The sequence below is a fragment of the Pantherophis guttatus genome, chromosome 3 (assembly GCF_059756535.1).
Source record: "Pantherophis guttatus breed Tessera chromosome 3, ASM5975653v1, whole genome shotgun sequence".
In the NCBI taxonomy this organism is placed as follows: Eukaryota; Metazoa; Chordata; class Lepidosauria; order Squamata; family Colubridae; genus Pantherophis; species Pantherophis guttatus.
In genome coordinates, this window is record NC_142065.1 from 115,990,141 (window position 1) to 116,013,220 (window position 23,080).

The window sequence follows — 23,080 nt, forward strand, 5'->3', positions numbered from 1 at the left end:
TAGTAGCTCAATATGGTAAAGTATCTGGATTTAAAGTAAATCTACACAAGACAAAGATGATAACTAAAAATTTATCTATAACTCAAAGAGAAGAGTTAGGGAGGATAACGGGGTTTGAAGTAGTTAAAAAGGTTAAGTATTTAGGAGTATATATATTGCAGCCTCAAATACGAAACTGTATAAAAATAATTATGAAATTCTTTGGCAAAAAGTACAGAAAGAAATGGAAAAATGGAAAAAGTTATAACTATCACTACTGGGAAGGATAGCAGCAATAAAAATGAATGTACTACCTAGGTTTTTATTTTTGTTCCAAATGATACCAGTGCTTAAAAAAGATGGAAATCTGATGGAATGGCAGAAAGGGGTTAATACTTTTATTTGGGCTGGGAAGAAACCAAGAATGAAACTGAAAATTATACAGGATATATGTGAGAGAGGAGGACTTAAAATGCCTAATTTAAGATTGTATTATGAAGCAGCAGCTTTATCACAAATTAGTGATTGGTTTAACTTAACTGAAGAAAGAATGTTAAACATAGAAGGTTATGATTTGTTATATGGATGGCATGCTTATTTGTTGTATGAAAAAAAAGTGGATAAAGTGTTTAAGGGTCATATACTCAGAAATGCATTGTTGAGGGTTTGGAAAAAGTACCAATATAAGCTGAACTATAAGATACCTACATGGGCAAATCCCAGACATGCAATAGAAAATATAAGTATAGAGCAAAAAATAGAGGTGATTACCTATAAAGAGCTTCTTCTTTTGGAAAGGGGTAAGTTGCAACTGAAATCTCTAGATGAATTAAAAGAAGAAGGGATAATTTATACTTGGTTTCAGTATGGTCAGCTTCAAGCTAGATGGAGGGAGGATCAAAAAATTGGGGTTATGCAAAATGAGGAAAATTTGGTGAAACCGATTAGAGATCAAAGTCAGATGCATATTAAAAGGTTGTATAATGCATTACTGGAAATAGACTCAGAAACAGAATTGGTTAAGGATTGTATGATAAAATGGGCACAAAACTTTCAGGAACCAGTGATGATGGAAACGTGGGAAAAGATTTGGGTCAGAAATGTTAAATTTACGCAAGCACAAAACTTGAGAGAGAATTTTTATAAAATGTTTTATAGATGGCACTTAGATCCTAAAAAATTATCATGTATGTACTCGAACTTGCAAGCTAAATGTTGGAGATGTGAATGTAATGATGCAACCTATTATCATATATGGTGGACCTGTAAGAAAATCAAGGCATTTTGGATAAAAATTTGGTGGGTGATGCAGAACATTTTGAAAAGAAGGTTGAAATTTACTCCTCAATTGTTTCTATTGGGTATAATTACGGACTGTACAGTTTCAGAGACTAAATTGATTTTGAACTTAATATCAGCAGCTAGGCTGCTGGTAGCTCAATATTGGAAGAAGGACTCTTTGCCTACTATTGAAGAGTGGATATTGAAAGTAACAAACCTAGCAGAAATGGCGAAAATCTCGGCATATTTGAAGGACCACACACAAGAAAGATACGTATCGGAATGGAGAAGATGGATTGATTATATTCAAAATAGGTATCAGACAAGAAAATATCAAATAGCTTATGAATGAATGTTAGTATTAGAAGTATTTGGTTATTTGTAGTGGAGTTAAGGTTTCAGTGGGGGAGGCAGTACTTTGAGGATAAGTAGATTAATCTAGTTTATGTTTGATTAAATGAAATACCTTGTATTTTGCTCTGGGAAGTCGTGGGGGAGGGTGGGATGAAGGGGGGGAACATGGGGGGGAAATTTCTGTATTTCTTTTTTGTAAAACTTTTCAATAAAAAAAGAAAAGAAATAAGAGACCTTTAGAATTGTAGGAACATTAATTGAGATGTTGGTGATATATTTTTGGCATGATAACATTAAAGTAGGTTTTAAAAATCATTACGTTAATTGTGCCATATTGAGAATACAGAATAGATAAAAGCCCAGGTTATACCCCAAATACCTTTATGGACCTTAGTGCAAGAAGCGGTTTATAGAGAAATAATAGACAAAAGATAAATGTGAGATACTATCAGGCATGAAAGATCAGAACCACACATGAAGTTCCAGTTACACTGGAAGTTATATATCATTCCAAGTAATGCCCCCATGAAAAGCAGAACTCAGAGGCAGGTAGATTCCTCAAAGAACAATTTATTAGATACATCACATTGGCACAATTATTGAAAACCAATTCTTTTTTTTTAATCAAGTTTTATTGGTTTCCCCCTCCCCCCACATTCACCCACATCTTTTTTGAACAGAGTATTGGCCATATCTTATCTTATACAATTTATCAAATTCAAATACATTTTACTCAATTACAATTTTTGCCACAATTTTCTTTTTTCCCTTTTTTTAATCATATCTCAATATTTCTTTGCTTACTTATATAAACAACATCTTCATTCGCCCTCAAATTCTAATTTTCCTGCTTATTCATATTTATCTCTTTTATTTTTTAACCATTCATTCTTTACCTTAGTATATTTATATGTGTTCGGGGTTGCCTTTCTTCCATTTCATCTTTTTTGTTGTACAGTAATCTTTCTTTTCAATCCTGCCATCTCCCTCTCTTCTTTCCTTCTTACTTTCTTTTTTCCTTCCTCTCCTGCTCCTCTCTTTCCTCTTCCTTTCTCCTTCTCCTCCTTTCTTCCTCCCTCTCTCCTACTAGCTCTCTCTCTTACTCTGATTTCCCCCCTCTTCCTTCCTCCCCTCTCTTCCATCCCTCTCTCTTCTCCCCTTCTCTTTCTACTCTCTACTCCTCTTTCATCTCTCTCTATTGCTGTATTCATTTTCAATTTAATATTTTCCACTATGGTGTCCAGGCAACCCCGATCTTTCTCATTTATTAAAAATATTACTTGAAATTCCCCTCCACTTTTTAATTATTAACAAATATTTCAACTTATTGCATTTTTTCCTTGAAACCTTTGTTAAACTAATCTTCCAACCCTTGCTTTTTTCCCTTTAACAATGTATTTCTTTTTACTTCTTATAAGTCTGTCCTTTACATCATTTACTAACATTTCATTTTCATTCAATTTTACATTTCAATTTCAATTCCCATCTTAATTTCAATTAATTATTTTGTTGCTTTTATTTTTTCTCCACTTAGTGCTTCCTCCAACATCAAAAACAGTTCATTTTTTTTCCACATTTCATCTACTGATCTATTTTACATTAAACAGTATTTTCACATATAATTTCTAGAACTAACATCCTTCTCTTTATTAACATATTAATATTTTCACTGACTCTTAACCATTTTTCTTTTAAACTCTCCACAATCCCACTTGATGCTTTCCTCCCTTTCTCCCATTCCCTTACCTTCTTCTTCTTCCTTTTCTTATATCTCACTTTCTGCCTCTTTTCTTTAATTTTCACTCTGTTACTTTTCCCTCTCAATATTTCCCCATTTATTTCTCTTCATTTCAGTTTTGAGATGTATTCTCTCTTATCCATTTTTATTCTATCTGTTAATCCCAGTGTAATCATCTTTAACTTTATTTTCATTTATTTCCTTTTCAATATTTTCTCCTTGTTTCTCTTGTTTCTCATTCATCTTTTCTTTTTCTTTTTTCTTGCATTCTAACCAATCCTCTGCTTCCTTATTTCCCTTAAATGCTTCTCTTATTTTTTCAAACATCTCCCTTAATATCTCACATTCATCCTCCCAATTCTCCATATTGTCCCTTTAGAAGGCTAGAATTTTCCAATTTATTATTTTCATTTACTTATACTTCTAGTTTCAAAGTCCATGCGATATCTCCTTTTTCTTTCCAGATAGTGTCCAGTTCAAATGCTCACTTGAGCCATCACAATCTCAGTCCTCATCCTCTCTGCTTCTCTTAATTTTTTCAGCTGTATACTCCTATGGCTCTTTCCCACGATCTCTCCTCCAGCAGATGTCTCTCTTCAATTCACAATTCTTTTAGCAACAAAGTATCCATTTTGTAACACCCGTTTCTTCTCTTCCGAGTTAAATCTTTTTATTGTTTCAAAAAATGTTCCTCTGTCTCCTTTTCCCTTGTCTTGTTTTCCCTTGTCTTTCAAAATCCGATTTTAAATCCAGGTGGAAGATTGTTTTTAGGGCTTTCATTTTAACTTTAAAGTCCCTCTTTTTTTTTTCCTCCGCTTAAATTCCCAAGTGCAAATTAGCTGCTAATTGCTCGTTGGGACTTCTTTCAAGCTTTTAAAAGTTTTTTCTTCTTACCTGTGAGTTGGCCAATTACTCATCTGGTAACAATACTCTGTACAATCACCACTCCTGCACTTCCTCTTTCTGATCGTGGCCGCTCCAGCTTTTGACAGCTTCATGGCTGCCTTCCTTCGCTGATGGGTCGAAGACTAATGCCAGCACTTCAGGGAACTTGCTCTTTCCCTATCCGTGCCAGCCTGCATCTTTTTTCTTCACTGTCCCTACAAGACAGCTATGATCCCTAGGGATCCCCAAAATTGGCTGGGATATCAGTGCTCTTCTGGAGCTCCAGAATCCACACTGTATCGCCCGATGCTAGCCACGCCCTCTCCATGAAAACCAATTCTGAAGTTCCTGAGGTTTTCACCCGATTAAAAAGTGAAAGTTTCCCCTTTCCCCAAGTCATCAGTCACATTATCGAATAGAGGTGCTGGCCCACTCCTCCTCTCCCCAGCCACCTGATGGAACGTCCTTGGTTCCCACAGGAAAACTTTTTGTTTCAAAACTTCAACTATCTATTTCCCGCCTCCCTGTCCCTTCTTCCTTGTGGCAACCCTGAAGCCTCCAATATGGCCTCAGCCAGGTTTGCTTCAGGGTTGACATCATGCCTATGCACAGTAATCTATCCAACTAATGGTTAGCAATATTTTGCCATTAGGTAAAGGCCAACAAAATTCAAGAGGGGTTGGAAGTGGATTCTAGGCTGATTCCTCTTTTTTCTCTGCCCCCAGGTACAGCCACTCTTTCTCCTACAATATTATAATTTTATCAGAATAACAGAATAACAGAGTTGGAAAGGATCTTGGGGGTCTTCTAGTTCAACTGTGCTCAAGCAGGAAATCCTATACCATTTCAGACAAATGGTTGTCCTTCCTAAAAACCTCGTGTTGGAGCACCCACAACATCTGGAGGCAAGTCATTCCATTGATTAATTGTTCTAACTGTCAGGAAATTTCTCCTTAGTTCTACATTGATTCTCTCCTGGATTAAGTTCTCCCCTTGTTAACACTGCTATCATTTCACCCCTAGTCCTACTGTCAGGATCCAAATAAATCCCTATCGAGATATAATCGAGACGATTATGGCAGAAGGAGGGGGCTTGGTATTTTTATAACATGTCACCTGCTTTGGCCTTTCTTTATTTTAATGTATCTTCCTGGGCGAGGGAGGAAGGAGGGATGGGCTTGGGGCCATCTGTTTTGTCTCAGCTCTGAAGAAGACGAGAGCGCGGCACCTGAGAACAATTTATCACCTTCCCAGCCTAAAGTTCTCAGAGCAACTCAACACCTGATAATTAGCTCACATCGGACTGAACGGGGGTGGGTGGGTGTCTGACCGAGTAATTTTTAACCTAACATTTTAGTGCGGGAACTTCAGATACTGCCTATTCTCTTTGCTATCCTGTCTCCCAATAAAAGTTCCTTTTGAAATACTGCCCATTTCAAGAGTTCTGCTTTCTTGAGGGTACTGCTACACGTTCTTTTCATTAAACTAGACACACCCAAATCCTACAATCATTCTTCTTATGTTTTAAGCCGCCTAATAATCTTTGTTGCTCTTCTCTGTACTCTTTCTACAGCAGTGGTGTCAAACTCAAGGCCTGCAGGCCGCATCCGGCCCATGAGGTGGTTAGATCTGGCCCGCGGGGTTATCCTGGAAACAGTGAAGAACCGGCCCACGGCACCTCAGCACCTTTCACCCAGGATGCCAGTCCTTTCATGCTTGCCATTCCTATGCACACACCCAGGGCCGCAGATCTAGGGCTGGCAAGTCTGGCAGCCATCAGGATGCAGATCAGTGCCCTGCCCCCATGTGGGAAAGCTGCCAATATCTCGCGCTCCCCTCATCCCTTCCTGAGTGCATAGGAAGGAAGAAGATGGCAAAGAGAGGAAATGGGACTTTTATGACCATGGGGCTTCTGCCTGCTAGGTACAATAGGTGATTGCAGGGGCTGGGGGGGGATGTGGCAGGTGAGTGGTGGTGGCATGCGGGTTCTGGCATTATGGGGGGGGGCAGAAGCAGAACTGCCCTCTTGGCATCAGGCGTGGAGGCAACGGAGGGGTAGGTGGACAAAAGTAAGCTGTTCTCCAGAGTTTTTTTTTTTTAACCTGCCAGAGGCTTCGGACAGAGGCTTCACGTTTTGATACCTCCCCCATTGCTGCCTCTGTGTGGCTCTCCACTTGCTTCTCCGAGACTCGCACATGTGTTTGTCTGCACACACGTTGGGGGGGAGGCACATGATGCGGACCACCGGACACACCTGCTCTATTCCATACGGCTGGAACGGGCAGGCAACTGTGTGCCTATCCCCTGGGCCTCTGCTTCTGGCTACTTCTGCCACCACAGGTCCAGACTAGGTGAGGCAGGCAGTGGGCGGCTGCTGCCAGACACCATCAGCCCGCCTACTCCGTCCCATCTGTTTTTGCTTACGTTTGGAGAGTAGGTCGCCACTGGTCATCTCGGCCCCCTCGCAGGTCTTGCTCTTGGCCCATGTATGGAGCACGTTCCCATTGCGTATCCAATGCGCCTCAGCACCGTGGGTTGCTGCCACCAACAAGGCTGCCACCAACTCACTCAGGTCTATTAGGTCACTGCCGTCGCCACCCAGAGCACCAGTTCCACCCAGCCCGAAGGAGGCGAAGCGGCCAGCTAGAAAGTCTGAGAAGAGGTGGTAGAGCACATCCAAGCCCAGCAGGCATGCACTAGGAACAGGCTCCCCCTGTTTCTCTGCCTCTCTGATGTCCGACTCTGGAGGCTTCGGAGTCCGCACATAACCCCCAGATGGCCCTGGTCCCATCTCTGCCTCCAACGCAGAGCCCTCGTCCGAGCCTTCCCCAGACTTCAGGATTGGCCCATGTTCCTCCCCAGCCTCCTCACTGTCCGACTCTGCTGCTAGCTCCGCAGGCTGCTGGCAGACCAGAACATCACCTCGATCTCTCTTGAAGTTACTACTATTGAGTCAGCTACTACTTATTCTATACTTGTGCATTTGGTTTTTCTTGTCCAAATGTAGAATTTTACTTTTCTCTACACTGAATTTCCTTTTATTAGATAGGGCCCAATGTTCAAGTCTGTTAAGATCTGTTGTGGCCCCGCCCTCTGAGCCTGTCCCATCGGAGGAAGAAAGCTCCGAGCATGAGGAAGAGGAGTCAGCCAGGCCTCCCTCTCCAGGCCCCTCCCCTCTGGCACTGTCTCAGGTGCCGGCCGAGGGAGAGGAGATTAGCAGGGAGACAGGTGGCTCGGATGAGAGCGAGGGAGAGACATCATTCCTGGACGCATGCCTCCGAAGGCGTGATAAACGATTGCAGCAGCTCAGGAGGCGTGCTAGGGATTAGAACTGAGTCACTGGACCACACCCCAGAGACTATATAATAGAGGGTGGTGGCCAGTGATCCTTGTGACAAACAAAAGTAAACCTTGGACAGTCACTAAAGCCTTGTCCGGAAACTGCTGAGAGGAATATTATTCTGATTGGACTTTTGTACGCTAAGTATCTTATCTTTCTGTTTTGTGGAAATAAACGCACTTGGCAGACGGTGTGTAAATCGCTGCCAAGTTGGAGATAAAGACCTGGGTGTGTGCCAAAGTGTTTCCTTAACCCTCGGCTGGCTGTGTTTGTGTGTGTGTGTGGACGGGGACAGATCAAGATCCTTCTGTATTGTAGCAACTGTAACAATAATTCACATAATCTACATACTTCTTTCATACTATTTCATCCCTGAAATAGTGCTGCTGAATGGCAATTTCCCTAGAAGCTTTGTTATCTTACAAGCTTGCATAAAAAAGGTCATCTTAGAAGCATATTTCACCTTCTTCTTTCCTGTCATGGACACTTTTTAGCGGCCATGAACAATCCTGCCCTGGGTTCTCCACAATTATTATTTGTATTTCTAACTTTCTTCTTCTTACTGTAGAAGATGTACATACCAGTAGATGTAGACCTGATGGTGCAGTGGTTAAGTGCAATATTTCAGGCAAACTCTGCTCATAGCGTGGAGTTCAATCCTGACAGGGCTCAAGATTGACTCAGACTTCAATCCTTCCAAGATCAGTAAAATGAGGATCCAGATTGTTGTGGGCAATATGCAAATAATGCTGACATTGTAACCGGCCAAGAGGATGCTTTAAAGCACTATGGGGCGGTATATTAGTCTAAATGCTATTGCTACATAGATCCAATGACTCACAGAAAGACTGTTTTAAGATTGCTGTATAAAGAGCAATAGCAATTGCTATGTCACCAACAGGTTCTAAATAAATAGCCAATACTAATTGTGGCTATTACTGTGTTTCCCCAAAAATACGACTTATCCCAAAAACAAGCCCTAGCCTGATTTTCAATCCTGTGCCTAAGCCCTACCCCAAAATTAAGCCTTAGTTATGCCCCATCCACCATATGGTTGTACAAGTTAGGGTGATGTTGTGGTCCGTCAGCGGCCTGTGCAGTTAGTAGCTGATTCTGACAGCAAGGAGGCTGGTGTGGTGCTGCGCCAGCAGCCTGTGCAGCTGGCACTCAAATCAGACAATGAGGAGGCTGGAAAAGATGTGGTGCCAGAGGCGGGGATTCAGCCAGGGCCTTCAGAACCTCCAGACACTCCCATAAGTGAAGAGGAAGAAGAGGAGGAGCCTCTTCTCGATGCACAGGCACAGGCACGCAGAGCTGCCAAAAGGGCTAATTGGCCACTCCCCTAGCCTATTTAAGGAAGGACGACAACTGATGCAATTTGCAGGAAACAACTTTGTTCATATTCCTTCGTGTCTTGATTCCAGAAACGTTTGATTTGGCTCTTGTTTCTCTCGTCAGTTTTCCTGCAAATTGCTTCTGGGCATTCTGCCAACCACAGTAAGATTACAGTTATCTGAAATACTGTGCCTCAGAATTGAGTTATTATTCTTTGGATTCTTGTCAACTGTTAATGAAGTTAAATTAACAGCCCTTGTTCAGAAAAGACTGATTTAAACTGTACTTGTCTTCAAACAACTACTTAAGAAAGCTCATTAGTAGTCCTTAATTAGTAAACTAAGGTTTGTACAGACTTTGTGTATGCTGCGTTCTTTGTGATCCGTAGCTGGGGCAGAACAGGTGAGGAGGTGTAAAAATCAAGCTAGAGTGGGGGGAGGGGGGAGCTGCCCTACACACCCTGCACTCACTTACCTTAGGACCGCCATAGCCAGGCCTCCCATGCCCCGACACTTGTCGCGCCATTGCCCGACTTCTTCTGCAGTCACTTGCATCCGCTCGCATCAAGACGCTACAAGGCTTGTCGCGCTGGTGCTGCTGCTCGCATGTGCATTGGCACAACGCATCAAGAAGTGTCCTGCCATGAGTGGCAGCACCAGCGTGATGAGCCACACGGTGTCTGGCCACGAGTGGACACAGAAGTTGGGCAGCGGTACGACAGATGCATAGGTGGCTGTGGTGGTCCCAAGGTAAGCAGGCAAGACATTCCTCGAAAATAAGACCTTGTGCTTATTTTGGGGCCCAAACGAAAATAAGACCGGATCGTATTTTCAGGAAAACATGGTATCAGTTCTCATAACAGAAACTCAAAAACAGAAAGTTTTGTGTGTTTTTTATTCCAGATGCATGGATGATAATGTCACATAATAAAATCACTGGTAGATTTTGATATAAAAATAAGATCTTGGGGAGGATGTTCATCTTAATTGCCGCAATTTTGCCTATAAGTGATAATGTGATCTTTTTCCATCTATCCAAATCTTGTTTTAATTTATTAATTAGTGGAGTATAATTATCTTCTTTTAGAGATGAGCACCTTTTGGTTAGCCAAATTCCTAAGTATTTTATTTTTGGGACAACTTGTAGGCCCAAAACTTCTTCTATCTCTTTCTTCTGGGTCTCAGTTACATTCTTAGTAAGTATTTTGGTTTTAGATTTGTTCAATTTAAAGCCAGCCACCTCTCCATATTTACCCAATTCCTCTAATACTTTTTGTCCAGATATTAATGGATCTTCTAATATTAGCGCCACGTCATCCGCAAAGGCTTGCGTTTTATAGGTCTCTTTTCTAATTCTTAGGCCTTTGATTTCCTCGTTGTTTCTAATGTTACGTAGCAAAACTTCCAGAGCCAAAATGAATAATAGCGGTGACAGGGGGCAGCCTTGCCTTACTCCTTTCTTGATTTGAAAAATTCTTGTCCTATCTCCATTTACTAGAATGCTCGCCCTCTGATTATCATAAATAGTTTTTATCATTTTTTTGTAGTTTTGCCCGAATCCCATTATTTTAATTTGCTTGGTCATAAAATTCCAATTTAGATTGTCGAATGCCTTTTGGGCATCCAAAAAAACTAAGGCCAACTGCTTTCCTGGGTGTTCTTCATAGTATTCTAGTGTATCTAGTACAATTCTCAAATTGTCCCTAATTTGTCGTCCCGGGAGGAATCCATTTTGGTCTTTATGAATCCAATTGTTTAATATTTTTTTGGTTCTTTCTGCCATTATACACATGAATAGTTTGTAGTCAGTGTTTAGAAGCGAGATCGGTCTATAATTTTGGATTTTTGGGGGGTCGGCACCTTCTTTCGGCAGCAGTGTAACATGAGCTTCCCTCCATGAGTCAGGGATTTTTGAGCCCGTCAAAACCTCATTGAAAATTTCCATTAATTTGGGTTGTAGAATTTCTTCCAATTTTTTGTATATTTCTCCTGGGAATCCGTCTGGGCCAGGTGATTTGTTGTTTTTGAGTTTGGAAAGGGCTTTTTTAAACTCTTCGGTTGTTATCTTAGCGTTTAGCATCTCCTTCTCTTCCTCCGTTATTTGCGGGAGTTCCGCCTTTGCCAAATATTGGTCTATTTTTTCCTCCGAGGCCTCCTCTTCTTTGTATAGGGATTCATAATACTCTCTCGCTCTTTCTAGTTTATCTTCTTCTTTATTTAAAAGATTTCCCTCAGCGTCTTCTAGTATCTGGATTGTCCCTTTTTCATTTTCCTTTTTTAATTTATAGGCCAGCCACCTGCCCGATTTATTGGCGTTCTCAAAGTAGTGCTGTTTTGTTCTTTTTATTTTTTGGGCTAGCTCTTCTTGATCTAGAATGTTTAATTTATGTCTCCACACCATCCAATTTTCTTTTGCTACAATATCTCCAGGCATTTTCTGGAGTTTCCTTTCTGCTTCATCTAGATGTTTAATGAGATCCTCCCTGGATTTTCTTTTTAATTTGTTTTTATATGCAGTGTAAGATATTATTACCCCTCTTAAGTAGGCCTTCATTGTATCCCATACTATTTCACGGGGTGTCCCTTGATTCTCATTTTCTACGAAAAAGGTCTTTATTTCTCCTTTCAATTTTTCTACACACTCTTTGTCACATAGTAGTTTTGCATTGAGCCTCCATCTCTGTTGTTTCTTTCTCTTTATATTTCTCCATTTTATTTCCAAGGAATTATGATCTGCCCAGAGGAAAAAAGCGTTGGCCAAGCTATATAATTATTTATTAGACGAAGACAGAGATGAGGATACAATCAGAAACCAACTGAGAGCATGGGAGAGAAATATTGGACACAGTTTGAACTTTAATGAATGGGAAGAAGCGTGGAACAAAAATTATAAATTAACTAGAGCAGCCACGTATAAGGAAAACCATTACAAAATGCTTAATAGGTGGCATTTAGCACCTGCAAGACTAGCAAAGATGTTCCCCAACGTGCATCCAAATTGTTGGAAATGTGGCCATGGTCACGGCACCTTCTTTCATATGTGGTGGACATGCCCCGAAGCAAAAAGATACTGGAGCAAAATTCGGAGATGGTTGAAAGACATACTTAAAGAAGAAATTGATTTGAATCCAGAAATATTTCTCCTGGGAATGGTAAAGAAAGGGTATGGAAAGGAAAAGGTCCACCTCCTAATACACATAACTACAGCTGCCAGACTGGCATATGCTCAATACTGGAAAAAGAAAGACCTACCACCAGATGACCTTATAATTAACAAAATATTAGAGTGTGCAGAGATAAGTAAATTAACGCACGAGATAAATGATGATGAAAATTCTGATTATGATACCGTGTGGGGAAGATGGTACGAATGGATAAATGATAGAATTAAGGAAGGAGTAAAAGGTGCAGAAATTAATTAGAAATGTATAGTATAAATGACACCAGATACCTATTCATGTACATATGTATAAACACTGCGAATCCGATGTTAAACAGAATTGTTACTATATTTTATCTGTGTAAAAAAAAAATCAATAAAAATTGTATTTAAAAAAAAAAAAAGATAATGTCACATAATAAAAATATTAAGAACAATAAAACCTTCTTTGTGCTGATGGGCACAATTTGAAGTTGTTTTTTGTTCTTTTTAATCAGTCAATAAACCAACCAAAGACAATCTGGGAACTAATAATCACAAGCATCTCAATCACTTTTTATCTAGACCCCACTCAGTTTTATGCAAATACAACTATGTAATTGTTCCAAAGGACAAATGCAGGCTTTGACCACCAAAGGTGATGTCGCAGAAGGGCAAACCAGGAAGAGAAGTCAAGCAGGGAATTAATCTGATATCTCTACACAAGCACAAGAGGACAGGGTACAATGCCCTCGCCTGAATGCCATTGAACCTTATTTAGTGTGGCAAACCACCAGTCTGAGAAATTTCTTACATTATGAGCAATAAAATAGCTAATTGAACTCTTCACGTGGGGATTGTTTGCACCAGACAGGTTTCCTGCTCTGAGATAGAATAGAAACAGCTGCCAAGGCAACTACATATTCAATATATTTTCTACAAATTAAGAAATGATAGAAATGCTCATTTCTGATATATTTTTCCCCTCCTAGTCCTTGATCACATATGTAGGAAAATCAATTTATATTTACTCAGCAAACAATCAGTAATTTTCTCATACTTTTGGAATTCCACCATATTCAAGAACAGACTAGCTATTGCACTTCACAAAGAAACATTAAAGCAAGATACCAGATAAACCAGACACAGACCTTTATCTCCTGCATCCTCTATAATCTGATATACCAGTTTCTCCTGATTGTCAGATCCCTTCATTTTGCTGCAAGAAAACAGAATGTAAAGTGAACATCTTTTCATTTTTCAAAGATCAAAAAGATTTGGTAAATATGGAGGATAGCAGAAGTGAAGTATTGCTTCCTGAAACTCCAGAGAGATAAAGCTACTGAATAACTCTAACCACTGCAATCCTCTCGATGAATGAGAGTGAGATCACCTGACTGCTTGACCTCTCACACATCAGGTCACATGTATTCCTTCCTTCCAATAGCACATCTGTTTCAGGGCAAAATGGTTCAAAGCCTTCAACAAAGTAGCCTATACCACAAAAGCACCTCTTGCTGTTGATATAAATAGGAAAGTTAAAAAAAGAAATCCAGCATAATCCAGTTAACCAGGAAGTAAAGAAATACAAAAATGGGGTAGCATAAAATCTATAATCAAAGTTAACATATGCCAAGTTCTAGATAGCCCAACTGTTCTATCCCTGGAGATTAGAAAAAAACTTTATGGTAAAGCCTGATTTTTATTCTCAATATTAGAGCACAAAATCCCAGAACATTTCTTTTAAACTTTGTTATATTTGCTGATTATCTTATTGACATTTTCTTTCTTCAAATACTTTCTAGGTTATAGAAAATTGACTGCCGGATTCACTGATTGGAGTTGCAGTGGGACAGATATGGGATAGCGGAGCTCCGCAAAACCCAACCGATACCTGCTTACCAGAAGACCCTATGGAGTCAAAGCCACCCTGGAAGGGTGGTGAAGAAAGGAGTGATGTTTTGCCTGACTAGGTGGCTCAGTGGCTAAGACACTGAGCTTGTCAATCAGAAAAGTCGGCAGTTCGGCAGTTCAAATCCCTAGTACAGGTCTCCTGCGTAAGCAGGGGGTTGGATTAGATGACCTCCAAGGTCCCTTCCAACTCTGTTACTGTTAGATTGCAAGAAAACAGCAATTTCCTCATTTGATCCAAAGAAACCCTCTTGATCGAGAGAAGGACAAGATTATTATGATGTGGAGCAGTTTGTGGACAGAGGATTGAAACTGGGTGAGATGACTTTCAACTTCTAAAGATTTAAAACCAAAGAAAATATTTTTTAAAAAAATATACTCTCCAAAACATTAAAAAAGCAGCAAATTAACACATGGAGAAAGATTATAGACCCAAAAGTGAAACAAACTTTTAATAGAAGACTATGAAGTTTTAAAATATAGAAAACCCAGACTGGAACTTGTAGTAGTGCGAAAAATGATTTAATTTGTGGATAACATTGTTTGATTATTGGAAGAAAGCATATAAAGAAAAAGGAATCTTTTTATCTTTTCTTGATTTTTTTCCGACAGTCAGCTGTTCTAACTTTGCTCTGTTTAATGCTGAAACTTTGAGGGGGGTGCCATCTACTGTTGAAAGAAGTTATTATACTAGTACATGGTGGGAAACGACCTTAGCAAGTGAGGATTGATTAATTCATAACACAAGAAAAACAAAGAGAACAAAGGAAATAAAGAACACCTGGAAGGCCTTTCTATTTTGTTTTGTTTTTTTGATGGTTTGGAAGTATTGAGTAAGCCATTTGAAGATTTTTAAGGCAAGGTGGATTATAATTAAGATTATCAGCTTTAGTCACCCCCGGCCGCCATGAGAGGGTGTTCCGGGGATGTAGGTTCCTGCTGTTGGGATGGATCTGGCCATGCCACACTCACCATGGGCGTACTCATCTCTATGACCGGGCATGGTTTTAAAATATGTGAGCGTGGATTTGGTTACTCTCAGGAATTCCCCCCATTCCTGGGAGTGGCCTGTAGGCCTGGCGAAGATCTACCTTCATGACGGGTCCTGGGATCCCGAGAGCTGGCATATGGGCCTTAGGAGCCCGAAGAAAGGGGTTTTGTATAGTTTTTTAGCTAAGTTTTTTAGGGGGTTGGGGAGGGGGGAGGGTTATGATATCCGGCAGGTGTCGGGGGGGCACCTCCGGACCAATGGCAGTCCAGGCCATGGATGGGTGGCGGCGGGATTGGAGCGGGACTGGGGTTGCCTGTCCCCAGAGAGTGGGAGCATTGATCCCGGTAGTGATGGGGAATGGTGGCAGATGGATGAACCGAGGGCCGTATCGATATCTGGGAGATCGCCCCCGCTATTTTCAAGCGGTGATGTGTGCTCCGACCCTCTTGGTTCCATCCGACCTACTGGGGGTTTGAGAGAGGGAGGCGCTGGGTTCAGGTTAGTCTATTTTAATGCCAGGTCTGTGGTTAACAAAGCTCCCCTCATTCGGGATTTGATTGAGGAGGAAAACACAGACCTGGCTTGTATCACGGAAACCTGGTTGGGCTTGGAGGGAGGTGTCCCTTTGATAGAACTTTGCCCACCAGGTTTCCGGGTGCTGCACCAACCTAGGGCCCAGGGTAAGGGAGGAGGGGTGGCAGTTGTTATTAGGGAGACCCTTAGTCCGTGAGAGGTCACTGCTCCTAGGAGAAATGGGTGTGAGACCCTCCTCATGAAGTGGGGCTTGTTGACTGCGTACCTGTCTCCCACCTGCGTATCAACAGCCCTGCCCGGGCTGCTCGATGCCCTATCGGGCTGGTGGTGGAGTTTCCCAGACTTATTGTGCTGGGGGGGACTTCAATCTACCATCCCTGGGTGGGGCGTTGGGGGTGGCTCGGGAGTTCATGGCCTCCATGGTGGCCATGGACTTGACTCAAATTGTTCAGGGCCTGGCACATGAGGGGGGCCACACGCCCGATCTTGTTTTCGTCTCGGAACAGTGGCGGGTGGAGTTCGGTGGGGGAATGACTGCTATTGATCCCGTCATGGATCGACCACCATCTTCTCCGGCTGGGCTTCCAGTATGCCGCCCCCTCCTCGCTGGGAAGCGGAACCAACCATCTGGTTCCGCCCCAGGCGCCTGATGGACCCGGAGAGGTTCCAGACGGAGCTTGGGATGATGTCTCTATCTCTCTCCCACGCCCCAGTCACAACCCTGGTGGATGCCTGGGATGAGGCCGCTGCCGGGGTTCTGGACCGGGTCATGCCTTTGCGGCCTCTAACTCGTTGCAGATCCCGGGTGGCCCCGTGGTTTACCGAGGAGCTCCGGGGGATGAAGCGATGTAGGAGAGGCCTAGAGAGCAGTTGGAGGGCCAGTCGTTCCGAATCTGACCGGTCACAATTGAGATCATTTACACTGGCCTATTTAGTGGAATTGGCGATGGCAAAACGTTGCTATTTCTCCGATGTCATCGCATCCACAGAGAATCGCCCGGCCGCCGTGTTTCGGGTGTCCCGCTCCCTCTTGAATCAGAGGGCGGGGGAAGACCTGATACGAGGGCGAGCTAAGGAGTTGGGCCAGTATCTGCAGGACAAGATTGCTCAGATTTGGGATGGCTTGGACTCTGACTGGACAGGGTCAGACGGTGAGGAAGCGGCGGGTCTTGTGCTTTGGGAAGAGTTCGATCCTGTTACCCCAGAGGAGGTGGACAGGATCATGGGGAAGTTGAGTGCGGCCACATGTGTACTGGACCCGTGCCCCTCCTGGCTGGTTTATTCAGCTCAGGAGGTGACACGTGGCTGGATCCAGGCGGTGATAGAGGAGGGAAGCTTTCCTGCCGCCTTGAAGGAGGCAGTGGTGAGGCCCCTCCTCAAGAAGCCTGCCCCGGATCCAGCTGTTTTGAGCAGCTTTCTTGCGAAGGTTGTCGAGACTGTGTGGCACGTCAGCTCCCGGTGGCCCTGGATGAAGCAGAGTACCTCGATCCGTACCAATTGGGTTTCAGGCCCGGATACAGCACGGAGACGGCATTGGTCGCACTGGTGGATGATCTCTGGAGGACTCGGGACAGAGGTCATTCCTCTGTTCTGGTCCTATTAAATCTTTCGGCGGCTTTCAATACCATTGGCTATGGTATCCTGCTGCGGTGCCTCGAGGGGTTGGGAGTGAGAGGCACTGTTTTATGGTGGTTCTCCTCTTACCTCTTGGGTCAGACGCAAGCTGTGTTGGCAGGAGGGCAGAGATCGACCATGAGGCCCCTCAAGTGTGGGGTGCCTCAGGGGTCGGTTCTCTCGCCCCTTCTGTTCAAAATTTATATGAAACCGCTGGGGGAGATCATCCGTGGTTTCGGGGTGGGGTATCATCAGTATGCTGATGATACTCAGCTTTTTATATCCACCCTGAACCAGCCCAGTGATGCCCTCGACGTGATGTCCCGGTGCCTGGAAGCGGTACGGATCTGGATGGGGAGGAACATGCTTCGGCTCAACCCTGCCAAGACTGAATGGCTGTGGATACTGGCATCTCGGTTCAAAGGTGAGATTACATCGCTGACTAAAATGAAATTTTGCCCCCTGTAGACAGGACGCACAACTTGGGTGTCCTCCTGGATTCACAGTTGAGTTTAGAAGATCATATAACAACCGTGACCAGGGGGGCATATGCCCAGATTCGTCTGGTCCACCAGTTGCGCCATTTGGACTGAGATGCCCTACGCAGAGTTACTCATGCGCTAGTTACCTGCCGTGTTGACTACTGTAATGCTCTCTACATGGGGCTGCCCTTGAGGACCACTCGGAGGCTTCAGCTGGTACAGAATGCGGTTGTGATGGGAGAGTCCTGATACTCCCATGTTACACCCCTCCTGCGCAACTTGCATTGGTTGCCGGTTCCCTCCGGGTGAGATTCAAGGTGCTGGTGATAACCTATAAAGCCCTACATGGCTTAGGCCCAGGATATTTGGCGGACCATCTGCTGTCAGTAACTGCTGCCCATCGCCCAGTGCGTTCTCACAGGGAGGGCCTGCTCCGGGTGCCGTCAGCTAGACAGTGTCGGCTGGCGACCCCTAGGGGTAGAGCTTTCTCTGTGGGTGCACCCACCCTTTGGAATCAACTCCCCCTGGGGCTCCGGTTGGCTCCTGACCTTTGCACCTTCCGCCGCGAATTAAAAACATGGTTGTTCACATCGCCCAGCCTGGACTGAGAGGGTTTTTAGATTTTGAGGGTTTTAATATAAATTTTATACGTACATTATGTATTTTATAATTTTAACTGGTTGTTTTATTGTTGTGAGCTGCCCTGAGTCCTCGGAGATAGGGCGGCATATAAATGTTATTAATAAATAAATAAATAAATAAATAACAAGAAACATCCTTGAAATTGAACATTTGATTCTGTGGATTAAAGACATTTGGGGAAACTTGGTGGGCCAATTTGGATTATTAAGACTATTTGATAGAACACTCTACGAGGCAAAAAGGAAAGAAGAGAGAAAAAAAATTAAACAAGACTTAAAAATTTGGACAATTTAGAGGGTGCAAATTGGAAAATTTTAAAGACTATAAATTTAGGGACATTAGAAACAGTTCCAGCACTATGTAAATTTTATTAATAATGGTGTTTTTTTTTTAATAAAAAGGTTTTTTTTAAAAAAACTAACAAACATATAATACATCAGTCCTTCCGTGTGTCATCTCGGTGTTTCTTCGGTGACTTCTTATTTTTGTTACTCCTCCTCTTCTTATTTCTTCCTTAATAAATCCCATTTCTCTATTTCAATATTTCCCCCAAAATACATATATTTACTGTATTTTTCAGAGTATAAGACACACCTTAATTTTGGGGGAGGAAAACAAGGAAAAAAGTATTCTGAATCAAATGGTGTAGTAATATATTATTTAATAAAATACCAGTACAGCAGAATAATTTTTACAACCATGTATACTTTTTATAACCATGTATACTTTTTACAACCATGTAAAGTCAACAGTGGTATTAAGAACCATCATCACTGTCATTAACAAATGAGGAGAGACTTTAAGATTCAAGCACTCCTCTAATTTTCTGGAAACTCCAAGAACTCATCATCGTCGCTGGTATCAGAGTTTAGGAAACTAAGAGCATCCAAACAGAACTGTTTGAAAATGCGAATAAACCGGGAAGATGGCTAGCATATAAAATAAAAAAAGAGAAAGAGAAGAAAGCAATAAAATGTCTACAAGATGAAAGAGGGAAAATATATTATAGAAATGAAGAAAAAAAGGACATAACTCAAAATTATTATGAAAAGCTTTATTATCAAGAAAAGATATCTGAAGAAAAGATTACAATTTTTTTAGAAAAATCAGATCTAGCTAAAATACCTGAAATATATAAAGGGATGTTAGAAGAAAAAATAACGATGGAGCTAACAGAAGCAATTAAAAAACAAAAAAATAGGAAGCACCAGGTCCGGATGGACTTCCAGCGGAACTATATATATTTCGGAGTATAAAACGCACATTTTATCCCCAAAAAGGGTGTGAAAATCTGGGTGCGTCTTATACTCCGAATGTTGCATCAGCCATACCTGGGAGGAGGGGGGAGGGAGTTAGTGTGATGGCAATGCCGGGAACGGCGACAATGGCAACAACTGTGGCAACAGACAGCTGATTGGTGGTATTCTGGGATCCAACTGCCAGTCAGAAAAGCAAAAAGCAAATGGTTCTGGAACCGTTTGCTATAAATCGAGCCACTGCCCTGCCGCTGCCTGAATTGCCGCCTGAGCTGCCCCTCAGCTGTAGAAGCTGTCTGAGCCACCGCTGCCTGCCTGGAGAAGCTGCTGCCGAAGCCACTGCCACCCCCCCCCACACCCCAATGAGCTACCTTAGTGTGTGCGTATGAATGAACATGGTTTCAGCTACAGTGCTCTGCATTGTTATAAAGGACACAATATTGTTCTTTCTTGCAGAAAAATGTCAAAGCCAAGAAGGCAAGCATACAAAATCTCTTTCAAGCTGGAAGTCGTGAAATATGCTCACCAGCATGGAAACAGAGCAGCGGAGAAACATTTTGGGCCACCTCCAACTGAAAAAAGAGAGTGGAGGAAACAGGTGGAACAGCTGCAAAAGGTAAAGGATAAAAGCAAGCACAACTTTCGTGGGGTTCCTGCAAAGTGGCCACAGTTAGAGGAGGACATGAGAGACTGGATCACAGGTCACCGGAACAGTGGCTTCGCAGTCACCACAAAAATGGTGATGTATGAAGCTAAATGCATTGCTACACAGAAAGGCATTCAGGATTTTACTGGATCACCATTGTGGTGCTTCAGATTTATGAGGCGATATGGCCTTGCTATGCGCACCAAAACTAGAATTGCACAAAGAATGCCAAAAGAGTATGAATATAAGATTCTGTCTTTTCATACTTTTGTGATAGACTCCAGGAAGAAAAATAATTTTGAAATTGGCCAGATTGGGAATATGGATGAAGTCCCATTAACCTTTGATGTGTCATCAAATAGGACTGTTGATGTGAAAGGTGTCAAAAGCCTCAGGACATGAGAAAACACATTACACGGTTGTGTTGTCCTGCTGTGCAGACGGCACCAAATTGCCACCAATGTTAATATTCAAAAGAAAAACCTTCCCAAAGGAAGTGATTCTAAGAGGTGGTGTTGTGCATTTCCATGAGAAAGGATGGACGGACGAACATGGAATGAAAGTATGGATTGAAAGAGTGTGGTCCAAATGTCCTGGGCTTCTGAAAAAAACAGCTTTATTAGTGCTTGACCAGTTTAGAGCACATATTAGTGAAACCACAAAGAAAAGATTCAAAGAAGTAAAGACTCAACTAGCTGTAATTCCTGTTTTACCAGCCAGTTGCAACTTCTTGATGTTTCCATCAACAAGCCATTCAAAGTGTACATGCGAAGAGTGGAACAAATGGATGGCTGCTGGTAATCATGATCTGACACCCACTGAACTAATGAGGAGGCCCACTCAAGTTTGTGAATGGGTGAAAACATCATGGAACTCAGTGAAGGACGAAATTGTTACACAGTCCTTCAAAAAATGTGGCATTAGCAATGCCTTAGATGGAACTGAAGATAATTTCATTTATGAAGGTAGCAAAGAAAGTGATTGTGAGCAACTGAATTTATTTGCCAAAAATTCTTGCGCATTCAAATTTATTTCATACTTTTTTATTTCCATTTGTTTCTTAATTTTGTTATTTTGTATATCTTTTTGTAACGCTTTCTCTAATTTCTTATACTCCTCTTCCAATTTCTTCTGTAATTGTCTTTTCTTTTTGTTTTTTTCCCCCAGGTATGTTATTGCCAAACCCCTGATATATGCTTTCATTGTGTCCCATACATTCTGGAGTGATGTATCCTCTTTTTTATTTATTTTTTTTAAAAAAACCCTAATTCTTTTTCCATAATCTGTTCGAATTCTTTTTCATTTAATATTATTTGATTCAGTGTCCATCTTGTCTTTTTCTTCTGTCCTTTCCAAGTTACTGTTAATGGATTGTGGTCACCTCAAATTTTTGTTTCAATATTTACTTCCTGTATATTATCTATAAGGTCTGTTGAGGCCCATATCATGTCTAGCCTTGATCACGACAAATGTCTATTTGAATAAAAAGTAAATTGTTTTTCTTTCAAGTGTCTTTGTCTTCAAATATCTTGAATACTTAATTCTTCAATCATTATAAAAAAAAATTTTGGGAGAGTTTGTTGTTTTATAATCCAATTCAACATCCATTACAGCATTAAAGTCACCTATTATACATATATTTTCATAATCCAATTCTATAATTTTCCTGTGTAATTTCTTATAAAATCCTTCTTGTTTATCGTTTGGAGCATAGATCTTTATCAAAAGTATTTGTTTAAAATTCATTTTTGTTTCTACCATTAGAATTCTACCTTCTTCATCCTCAAATATTAATTTAGGCTCTAATTTTTCTTTAACATATAAAACTACTCCCCTTTTCCTTTGTTGTATCAATGAAGTGAATACCACTCCTAGTTTTGGATAGTCTAATAATTTTATGTGTTGTTTTCTAATGTGCACTTCTTGTAACCATGTGATATCCATCTTTAGCCTATTTAATTTGTTAAAATTACCGGGCCTGGTAGCTCAGCAGACTAAAAAAGCATTGTGATTAACACCAGCTGTTTGCAATTACTGTAAGTTCGAATCTCACCAGGCTCAAGGTTGACTCAGCCTTCCATCCTTTCTAAGGTAGGTTAAATGAGGACCCAGTTTGTGGGGGCAATAAACTGACTTTGTATAAATATACAAAAGTATGAAGGCTATTGCTTAACGCATTATAAGTCGCCCTGAGTCTCCGGAGAAGGGCAGCATATAAATCAAATTTTTTTAAAAAAATTCTATTCCTTTTTGTCGCCGAATTCAGTCCATTTATGTTTATAGATATTGCTTTGATTTCTTCTTCCGTATTTTGTTTTACTTGTTATTAGTTTTTAGTTTCATCGCTCGTCTCTCTTTGTTCCTTTGAATCCTTTGATCTTGCTCCTTCTCTTATTGCGCTTTCTTCCTGTTCCTTTGCGGTTTCTTCTTTTCTTTCCTCTTCATCCTTTTGTGTAGTCTGTCTTGCTGCTCCCACTTCAACCTCTAATGGTCCACAAAATTGTTCATAAAATAACTTTGCTTTTTCGATTGAATCTAATCTGTGTCTTTGTTCTTGCCATGTCACCAAGATTCCTTCTGGTATCAACCATTTAAAAATCACTCTTTTTGTTATTAAGGATTTTGTTAGGAACTGATATTCTCTCCTCAAATCTCTAACTCTTTTAGGTATTTGTCTCAATACTATTATTTCTTTGTATTTCAATGCTGTACTTCTTGTTATTTGTAGTATCTCTGTCTTTAGTGCTTTTTTTGTGAATCTTATATGTACTTCTCTCGACAGTTTATTTCTCATTGCATATCTTGTATGTACTCTAAAGACCTCGTCTATCTCGTCGATCTTCTTTGGTTCTTCTATCACTTCTGCCAGTATCTCAGCAATCACCTCTTGTAAATTTTCTCCTTTTTCCTCTTCTATATTTTGAAATCTTAAATAATACTCAGAATAGCCCATT

General features: G+C 41.4%; 1 protein-coding gene across 2 annotated transcripts in view; it reads right to left on the reverse strand.

Annotated features, from left to right (window-relative positions):
- The window catches only part of POLR3F (RNA polymerase III subunit F), a 195,015-nt gene that overhangs the window by 161,439 nt on the left and 10,496 nt on the right, over positions 1-23,080 (reverse strand). For both annotated transcript variants that reach the window (XM_060686733.2, XM_060686731.2), the window contains exon 4: positions 13,202-13,269. In XM_060686733.2, the coding sequence (XP_060542716.1) occupies positions 13,202-13,269 (68 nt within the window). The remainder of the gene's footprint in view (positions 1-13,201; positions 13,270-23,080) is intronic.